The following is a 10,297-nucleotide window of genomic DNA, read 5'->3' as shown; positions in this document are numbered from 1 at the left end:
GAAAAGCTTCATATATGTTACCTCATTTTGTGCGGCTGGATCTGGAATGGTGTGCTATGACTTTTGATGTTTATGACTATTATAGTTTTTTAAATATTAATATTTTAGTGAAAATTTTCCCGCGCTCCTCTGCCAAACAGTTTTGACAATAGGGGTACATATGTTAGATCATTTTGTGCGGCTGGAGCTGGACTAGTATGGTGTGACTTTTGGTGTTTATAACTTTTATAGTTTTTGAAATATTTAGATTTTAGTGCAAATTTGGGCCAATTTCTAGGCCCCTGAGAAAGATTCTACTTTTGGCCCCATAGAAACAGACTTCATTTGTGGTGTGTTGGCTCTCTCTAGTGGTATACCCGGAGTAGTACGGCCAAAAAAGTTTATGCTTGGGCGGAAACTACATATCCCACAATTCATAGCACGCCTCTGCAGAGTAAACAATGGTGGACACCACTTCGTTTTATATGTCTTTTATTAGTATTTCTAGGTCACAACCCAGATAGCAAGGAAACATTGAAACAATGTTGAGTCAATATCAGGCGACGTCATTGAAGCAACGTTGAAGTGTGACGTTGACCCAACATCACTCTTGCACCCATTTTTAACGTTGAAACAACGTCAGGTTTTGATGTTGAATCAATGTTGAAACCTGACATTGATTCGACGTTATATTTTCTAACACTGTTGACATTGAAACAATGTCAGATTCTGACATTGAAACACTGTTGAGCTATGGTATTGATTTTCCACCTCTTTCGCACAGTTGCTTTTTATTGAAAAAAAACAACAAAAAACCAAAAAAGGTCAACAGACATGTATCATTTGCAAAATACTTTATTAAAAGACAAAGTTTCCCATTTACATTTCTATGTTTCACGTCACTTTTTATTATTTACTCCGGGATGGGGATGGATGATGTGCGTCCTGCGCGCCACCCGTACGATCTGGAGCATATCTGAGCCATTTCTGGACTGCTTGAGCAAAGACCAACTCAGACATAGAGTTCGCCCCTACCTGCTGCGCCAGGCCATCTAGGACAAAAATAGACACACACACAAAAAAACAAAGACAAAAAAAAGGGAATTAGAGCACATGAATAAGCTCTTGTTAACTGTCTTCAGCAGGGAGAAAGTATGTAAACTCCTAGGCTGATAAACATGAAAGTCACCAGGCGGAAATCAGCAAACTGCCGCATTTGATTCCCAAAGAGCTATAAGCTGAAAATGTGATATGTCTTAGCATGGTGTGCCGTGTATCCTTTAAAAAAAAAAAAAGAAAACATGGGGTCCTCGGGCTGTACAAAGTGTACAACCCGAGGACAAAACAAGCCGAAGACCAAAGACTTCATCTCCAGATTAACCGGACATGAAAGTCTTGTTATTAAGAAAGACAAAGTAATATAGCAAAAACCAGACATAGGAAATGTGAAACGCACCAATCAACGCAAAGCGTCTCACCTATAGACACATTTTATGAGATGGAATTAGCGTGTCTCATGTCTTAAATGTGTATGCAAGTGCTTGTGTGTTTACTTCATGTAATTGATGATAGAAACATGTCATTTAGTTTTCCCTAAAGCCTGATTTTCAAGTCATACAAAGAATAAACCAAAGTATTGGCAGTACAATGTATTTCTATTCCCTTTTGTTGGATATTCATTTGTTAGTTCTTGTAACTGCTAAAAGTGTTTACTAGTTTTTGCCTGTCACATATATTTGTTATACCATGTAAACTGTGAAATTCTAAGATTTTCAAACTTGCCTTGTAATAGTGGCCTCACAGAGTCTCTGGAATCTATAGAAAAGAAAAAAATCACAACAACATGACATTCAGGAGTATAAATTGGGTTTTTTTTTAGATAAGAGTACAATGACATTGTGATGCAGCTTTAAAGCTTTTTTAAAAGCATACCATCTATAGGGAAGACATCAGACTCTGCATGCTGGCGAGATCGCAAAGCTGTGTCGGTTTGTGCCGGAGTGGCGAAAGGTGCCGGAAGCTGGGTGGGGCATTATGATGGTTGCTATCAGTGGGCTGGGGGGCAGACAGAGTGATGAGGGCTGTTTAGAAAAAGATAATTTTTTAAGTATTTAAGAATACAGACAACTTGTCAAAAAAGTTTCCTTGTGTCAGACACAGATATGTACACAGACACTAGACAGTATTTTATTACCTGGTATTTTCACTCGAGGGGCCTGGGGAAACCGTTTTTTTGTAGGCTGCTCATCCTCTGAGTCCGTATATGTGTACAGGGGATTTGGTCTAAAGAAAAGAAATTAAAAAGGGTCTTAAGTAATTGTAAATATGCTTTTGGCATATTGTTTCCTAAAGTTAGTTTGATTTCTAACAACACACACAGGAAACAGAGACGTGCAAGAAGGTGCAGTATACAATGAATTTTTGAAGTGCAAAAGTGTACACTGCTTTGCATTTTTAAAAAGTTTACAAACATCCACTTTTTGGACTATATTATGTGGTGATATTGCAGTATGCAAGCACCACAGATATGTATAAAAGACAAGATCATAAATTCTTAACAATCAAAGATATGTTTGTGAATAAAAAGGTTTTACTTGTGCTTTCTTTTAAGACTGGTCTGGGTTTCTTCTTCGGACTGAAGGTCAGACGTATCACAGCGTTCACGTGGATATCTCTGAAGACTGCATTCTACTTCGTGAAATGTGCCTGGAAATACAAACACAATGTACGGCCAGACATACATTACGTGTGGACAAAAGGTGCAAACGCATAGAAAAATCAGCGGTTTCAAAAATACGCTGGTACGTGTGGACGTAGCCTTATTCATTATTCAAGGCACAAACGGAAAGTCACGTAAGCGTGCAACGTACAGTCACGTGGGCATGCTGCGTGAGCATTCAAACTGAGTCTAAAGTTTTCGTGTGCGAATTGAAGCGAGTGCTCTCCAATCATCAAAAGTAACAAAGTCACTGAACACGTTTATACAGTTAACTTTACGTTTATCAATCATATATCACAGATTTAGAATTTTTTGTAGTACTAAGCAACTACAGAGCGAAAGTCTGGGTCAAGCCCCGAGGCGACGGCAAGAACAAAGGAAACCTCGAAGCGTTAAAGCTAGCTTTGTAAGGGAATATAACGAAGAAATTATGAAACGAAAATGTTTTCTTTGTTGATATACTTTGTTCGCAGTGCAATTTATTTGTTGCCGGATTGTAAGAAGTAGACAAAATTTCGGGCTCCCACATTTTGTGGGAGCAAGGTAAATAACAGTAAAAAAAACTCGTTAATGTACAACATTAACGAGTTTTTTAATGTTATTCAAATGCAAACATGGAAATAATGAGTAGGAAAAAAAATCATTCATTCTTACCTTATACTAATCGTGGTGCGGGCCAGTGCAGTGCATGAACTGATGCCTTCTCCGGTCAATTCCGCTGAGAGTAAATCAAATGTCTCGCTCTACTGTAGAAGACAATGAATACCTGGGGGGATGTACCAATGTGAGAGGGGTGCTGCGGAATAGTCCAAGTGATCGCTGCTTTAATTTCCCGGTCAACTATACATAAATTGCACGTAGACACGATTTTTTAAAGCTGGTGAACTAGACCAAGTCATTGATAACAAATGAACAATAAATCTACTTTCTCTGGTACTTTATACCCGATCAGTTGCAGTGCAATTTAATGCTCAACTACAAATCGATGGTTTTTGATGGTGACCGGAGCCGAATGATTGTCAACTATAAATAGACGTTTTCTCGATGTTGTTGTTGTCACCTGGTCGACTATAAATAGATCAAATATCAATGACAAAAAAACAATGGTGAATCAACATCGTTACAACGTCTCTATAGTAAGACCGTAGGTTTACCACAGTATTTCAATGTTGTTACAACATTGGCATTTCAACCCCGACCATATACGACGGTTTGGATGAAAAATCAACATAGATTCAATGTCGTCTTGCTATCTGGGAAAATAAACTTTTAAGATATTTTCAGGCGAGAATGTAGGTGTGTAAACTTCAAATATCTGCTCGTTTTATCAGGACATCCCATATTAGCGACAATTCTCTTATGTGTTGCTGATAGCCGGCTAGCTAGCTAGCGCCGCTAGCTTAGCTAGCTAGCGCCGCTAGCGACCCTTCGTGAAAAACCACCCAGGCTTGGCTGATAGTGAGGTGGCTAAAATTTGTGTCATCGCCCGATCGCTCGGCAAGGGTCTGTGTCTTAGCTGGACTTATTTTTCGTTTATATGGGCCGATCATGCTGGTCGATGTGGAAAAAATAACTGAGTTGTTTGGTGGTGGAGCTACAACAGAGGGCAGCTATCCACCGGTGTGTGACAGAAAGGACATGCCGCGAACGAGACATACAAGGCGTTGAGGCTACCGCCGATCGACCGGTGTTTGCTAACGCGGAGGTCAATCGTGGATCAGGGAAAGCGAAGGCAGGAGCGTGAGGTGAACTGAATTTCAGGTAAGAAGTTATGACCTGCACTCTATTTGGGTCAGATATAAACCGAGTTTAGGTGTAGTTTATTTAGCAACAGTTCTCTTACGTGTTGCTGATAGCCGGCTAGCGCCGCTAGCTTAGCTAACTAGCGCCGCTAGCGACCCTTCGTGAAAAACCACCCAGGCTTGGCTGATAGTGAGGTGGCTAAAATTTGTTTCATCGCCCGATCGCTCGGCAAGGGTCTGTGTCTTAGCTGGACTTATTTTTCGTTTATATGGGCCGATGATGCTGGTCGATGTGGAAAAAATAACTGAGTTGTTTGGTGGTGGAGCTACAACAGAGGGCAGCTATCCACCGGTGTGTGACAGAAAAGACATGCCGCGAACGAGACATACGAGGCGGTGAGGCTACCGCCGATCGACCGGTGTTTGCTAAGGCGGAGGTCAATCGTGGATCAGGGAAAGCGAAGGCAGGAGCGTGAGGTGAACTGAATTTCAGGTAAGAAGTTATGACCTGCACTCTATTTGGGTCAGATATAAACCGAGTTTAGGTGTAGTTTATTTTCGTTGTGCTGACTTTTTCAATCACTTACAATAACTCGTACTGCGTGCTAGCTAGCACGACGGAGTTTCTATACAGCTGTGCACGCGCCAAGTTACCGATGTTACCGATGTTGAACTTTATGACAGCCTCCCCTGTCATTCTCTCGCCTGTTGAAACTTCAGTCATGAAACTGATCAATGATCGGCTTTTCTCTCTTGTTTGTTTATCGCGCTAAACAACAGCAGCAGGTTTAAGCTTGATCAGCTGTTGTTAGAATTCATTTGCTTTTAATTTCTAGTATCAGCTGATGTTTGCTGCAGCCACAGCTGTAAAAACGGCTGTTCCAAACCAGATGTCCTTACTGAATCATCAGAGCTGAACTGGTGATGGAGAAACAGGTTTACCCTTTAGGTGACATGAATGAGTTGAAGGGAAGTTATGAACTGTTTCTGAGAGACAAATATACACCAAGCTCCTTTTTTTGTGTAGCTGACAGCTGGTAACTGTGCAGGGGCGGATCTAGCAAAGCTTTTGCCAGGGGGCCAGGTAGGGCATTAACAGAGAAAGGTGGACACAAAGATATACTTTTCTTTCTTATTCTCATATAAAATATTTAGCTTTTATTAAATAGTTATCTGAATCTTACAACCAATGTTTGTATAATAATACACAAGATTGGCTGTAGACCATTGTTCATCATTCAGAACACTGTGTAAAAATAACAAAAAACAAAAAGTGAATGCAAAAGTGCATAAATATTTATTTTACGTGTTTGATGTGTGTGGCGGGGCGTGGTCTGCAGTGCCGCTGCAGGGGAGGTGGACCCACCTGAGCGACACCTGCAATCACGCCTCTCGGGCGTAGTCTGTGCTCTCTCGGCTGTTTTTTGGGTGTGTGTCGGGCTGTGAGTTGAAAAGCTACAGCCGGCTGTTTGGGTACACCAACCATGTGTGAAAAGTGGTCCATAACGTAATGCTTCAAAGCGTGTTCATGCAAACATTGTCGGATCTGCCGTGGTACAATGGGACTTCTGCTCATGAACCTGTGTGCACAGCGTCTGCAAATCGGAGCTGTACGAAGTAACTTCATCTTTACGCAAAACTGTAAGCTGTTATCTGTGAAGCGTGAGCGGTGTTTGTTTTTACCATAGTTCATGGTGGAGAATGGCTGCTCTTCTGAGTTTTGCTCTCTGTAGCTGAATGAATGGCAAACTACACTGAATAGTAGCGGCATAGGCACACTTAAAATTTCTTCTGAAATTTTCGCTTTCTAGTATAGTTTTTATTCTTGGTTTGTATATAACTGATGGAGCTGATGGAGCCCCTTACTTTGAAGAATTTTGAATAACCATCATTAAAACATTGCCAACACCCTTTAAAACAAACTTGTCTATTTATGTTTTTATGGGCAAGGATTTCAGTCTGTAGATGTGCAAAGCTGGTAGAGACATACCCTAAAAGGTTGGCAGCTGTAATTGCAGCAAAAGGTGGTTCTACGAAGTATTGACTCAGGGGGCTGAATAATTATGCACACCCCACTTTGCAGTTATTTATTTGTAAAAAATGTTTGGAATCATGTATGATTTTCGTTCCACTTCTCACGTGTACACCACTTTGTATTGGTCTTTCACGTGGAATTCCAATAAAATTGATTCATGTTTGTGGCTGTAATGTGACAAAATGTGGAAAAGTTCAAGGGGGCCGAATACTTTTGCAAGCCACTGTATGATGGAACTACTGGACCACTATCCTTACAAGTAAAATATTCCTCTTACCGTCAAATAAAGTTAAACCTATAATAAACGGTTCACCTTTTGTTTAAACTCGGTTCTGTCTCCTTCCGTGTTTGCACTCCGGCCCTCCTTCCCATTCCCACACAGTCACCCTCAATTCTTCCGGCGAGCCCACAACACCTGTACCTCCTCATCTAATTGGTCGAGGAGGCCATGTGTGTATCTGCATAGTCACCGACAGTAAATATCCTGATTTTAAAAAGTCAACATTTTTTTTAGAGGACAAAGCAGATTTTTTTTTTCTCTGAAACTTTAAATATTAAAAGATGCTAGTTTCTTCTTTAAAGTAAAATCTTGTGGTCAAACTAAAATCAGGTGGAAAACATCCTGGAATGACACCAAACTTCACTTTACATGTGTCTTAATCTGAGATAAAAACTGAGCTGCACAGCACGCACCATTTGTTTCAAAGCTTCGTATAAAAGTAGATGCAATGTTTTAAGTTTCAGTGGTTCTTTTTTTCAGCATGTATATGAAGAGGAGGTGCAGCCTCTGTTGCAATGTGTGAATATCTTTCTGTGGTTTGCACTTATTTCTGTACACATATGAAGTTCAACCGCTGAATATGGCAGCCTTCTGTCTCTGCGTCCTGCTGCTCTGGGCAGGAATCCTTGTTGTGACACACTGTGAGTACAGTTTATTATTTAATACCAAATCTGATGCAGACAGTGGTGCAGTAATTATATTTTTAATTTCTCTGCATTTTCCATTTTATAAAGTAAGTTTTAGTATAATATGTATTCTATATTTTAAGGTGGTATTGCAAAATATCGCAGATGGAAAATATCGGTCATCTGTCACATTTTTTGATGATGTTTGAAGATAAGAGTGTAAGATAAATGTACTAACATTTAAAGAAAGATATAATAAAATAAAATAAAAAGTGCACGGGCCGACTCCATTTCCATGTTAATTTCAGAACTTTCTTCCTGCCTAAAACTCAGATAAGAACTGTAAAATTAGTGACTTTTACTGAGCTTTAATAAAACATCAAAGTTCGATACAGATTGCGTTTGACGATGTCATAAAGAAACTACAGAAGGTTAAAAATTCTAGACCAGCTCTGTGTCTCCGTCTCTTTGCGATAAAAACGGCTTTAGTTCACAGACAGAACCTTACTCATAACTTTTAGTGGAACACTTATGTGTCCACTTCACCACTCAGCTCTGATTATAATCATTGGATGTGATTAAATATATATATATATATTCTTTATTTTAACAAACTCAGCACAAACTCACAACAGCGGTTGCCTCAGCGTGTTTTACAGGCTGCTGTACAATAATACAGAGAAAATGAGCAAACAGGAACAGACAGCTGAACCTTTGCTAGCAAACCTGGAGAGGAACTTTTTATCAACCTTTAAATGGATGGAGCAGTGAACACAAGCTTTGTGATTTTTACACTGGATAATCAAATAATTTTTCTTCTTTCTTGATCTAATTTAAACAAAACATTTAGCCACCATGACGACCGCTGATAAGCTGATACTCAGTGTATCAGCTTAAAAGATCATTTTTATTTGCAAACACTGATGTTGGTTTCCTGCATTTCTCTCTAAATTTGCCATGAAGTCAGCCAAAGTATTTTTTTTTACAGTAATTGCACAGAATGCATTTTACCTTATTGTAAACTGGGCCATTGTTAAAATCTGCATGAAGAAACTTTCTGAAATAAAAAGTTTAACTGACTAATTTTTATTGACAAACATATTTTGTTAAGTTGTCAGGCTCTTACAAAGATGCCGATTAATACAGTGGGACGCAAAAGTTTGGGCGACCTTGTTAATAGTCATTGTTTTCCTGTATAAATTGTTGGTTGTTACAATAAAAAATGTCAGTTAAATATATCATATAGGAGACACACAGTGATATTTGAGAAGTGAAATGAAGTTTATTGGATTTACAGAAAGTGTGCAATAATTGTTTAAACAAAATCAGGCAGACAAAAAGGAGACAAAATATTGAGGTGTGAATCAGAGATGTGAGCTATAGCTTAATATACAGGATGACCTGTGTTAAAAACAACAACTCTTTGATCTTCCGGCTGAAGGAAGAACAACACTCAGTGTTTAATGCTCAATCAACAATCTCTTTAATCAATACAATTTTTTTTATTCCATACAACACTTTGAGCATTACAAACGTCCGGACGGGAGATGTGCACAGGAGGGTGGTCAGCAGATCTCGAAGTTTCTGACCGTTTCTCACATTCTTATAGCTTCGCCTCCCTCCAAACTAAGCATTCACATTCTCTCAGTGAGCCGAAATTACAACCTTCTCAAAATAAACAATCAACTAATTTTATGGGGATTTTCATAGCTCAGCATGTAACATCAAAAACTACTGGGGCAGTCCCAGCAGCACACATTGATACACAGAAATCAACAACCTTTGTTGTGATGATTTCTAATATGAGGTTCAGTTCTACGGTGGTGATCGCAGAGTGTGTACAGGTCAAGTGCCACTATGACCCTCCAGAAAATAACGAGGCCAGGGGATGATCGTTCAGCTCTTTAATGGCAGATTTAGTGTGGGCGTGGGTATGTGTGTGGGTGTCTGTGGTTCTACAAACAGAATGAAAACAGAACATAAATTACAACCAAATATAGACGGCAATAATCACTACATAACATATTACAGACACATACTTGTCTTATAGGCCTTACTACTAAGTTGGCGGCCTGTACTTTTAGTCCGAACCATATTTGGCAACAAAGAAAATAAACATCTTTCTATCATTTAACTCTTGTGCCCCACTCACTTATGATGCTAAATAAAGAAGGCAAATACACATAATAAATCACCACTCAAACCGAACTCAGTTTGGCCTAGGCGAACTTAGCTTAGCGATAACTTAGCTTAGTGAAAATGCACAAACAGAGGATGTCCAGAGCGATAAAACATACAGGCTATCCTTCTTACACAAGAAATATCCTGTAACTCACCAGTCTTATGGACGCACACTCTCACTGAACCCACATAAACTGCTCCCGAGCAATGTTCCCTCTAAGCTGCGCGTGTGCGCAATTGCACACTGCTGGCACGGTCTCTGCGCACAGAAAATCTGCGTTGCGCACAAAAAAAAAAATCTAACCTGAATTGAAATTAAAATTAATATGTTAACAATTCTGTTTTGCAGTGTTAGTAAGTGACTGGCTGCTCCCGTATGGGATTAGAACAATGCCACCTTATCCTATAGTCCGGCCAATAATGCGATTCACATTCGTATATACACAGCTAATCAACGTCGTTGACAGGCTATGACAGCATCCTTATGTGCCGACACTGGTGTTTTAGCTAGCAAAGCGGCATGGCTAACATGGAGTGAAGCCACGTTAATGACAACGTGTACAACCTTTGGAGATGTGAGCAGGACAGACGGAACAATTGATGGAAAAAGTGTGGACTTTATACCAGTTTTTAAATTGTGTTGATAGGCCACGTAAAACCAGAGTTATGATAAAAATATCTGCAATGTTTGGTTTTCTTCCTGAAACTATCGTTGTTTATATTTACTGCGGGAAG

General features: G+C 39.6%; 1 protein-coding gene across 2 annotated transcripts in view; it reads left to right on the top strand.

Annotated features, from left to right (window-relative positions):
* Positions 1-7,211: 7,211 nt before the first annotated feature.
* Positions 7,212-10,297, top strand: part of LOC112842638 (receptor-type tyrosine-protein phosphatase C-like) — a 115,716-nt gene continuing 112,630 nt past the window's right edge. Inside the window, exon 1 of one of the 2 annotated variants that reach the window (XM_025899572.1) lies at positions 7,212-7,396. In XM_025899572.1, coding sequence (XP_025755357.1) covers positions 7,336-7,396 — 61 coding nt within the window. In that variant the 5' untranslated portion in view covers positions 7,212-7,335. The remainder of the gene's footprint in view (positions 7,397-10,297) is intronic. The other variant, XM_025899573.1, reaches the window with a different exon arrangement.

The sequence above is a fragment of the Oreochromis niloticus genome, linkage group LG17 (assembly GCF_001858045.2).
Source record: "Oreochromis niloticus isolate F11D_XX linkage group LG17, O_niloticus_UMD_NMBU, whole genome shotgun sequence".
NCBI classification, from domain to species: Eukaryota; Metazoa; Chordata; class Actinopteri; order Cichliformes; family Cichlidae; genus Oreochromis; species Oreochromis niloticus.
The sequence above is the reverse complement of the archived record's forward strand: the minus strand, read 5'-3'. Positions and strand labels throughout refer to the sequence as shown.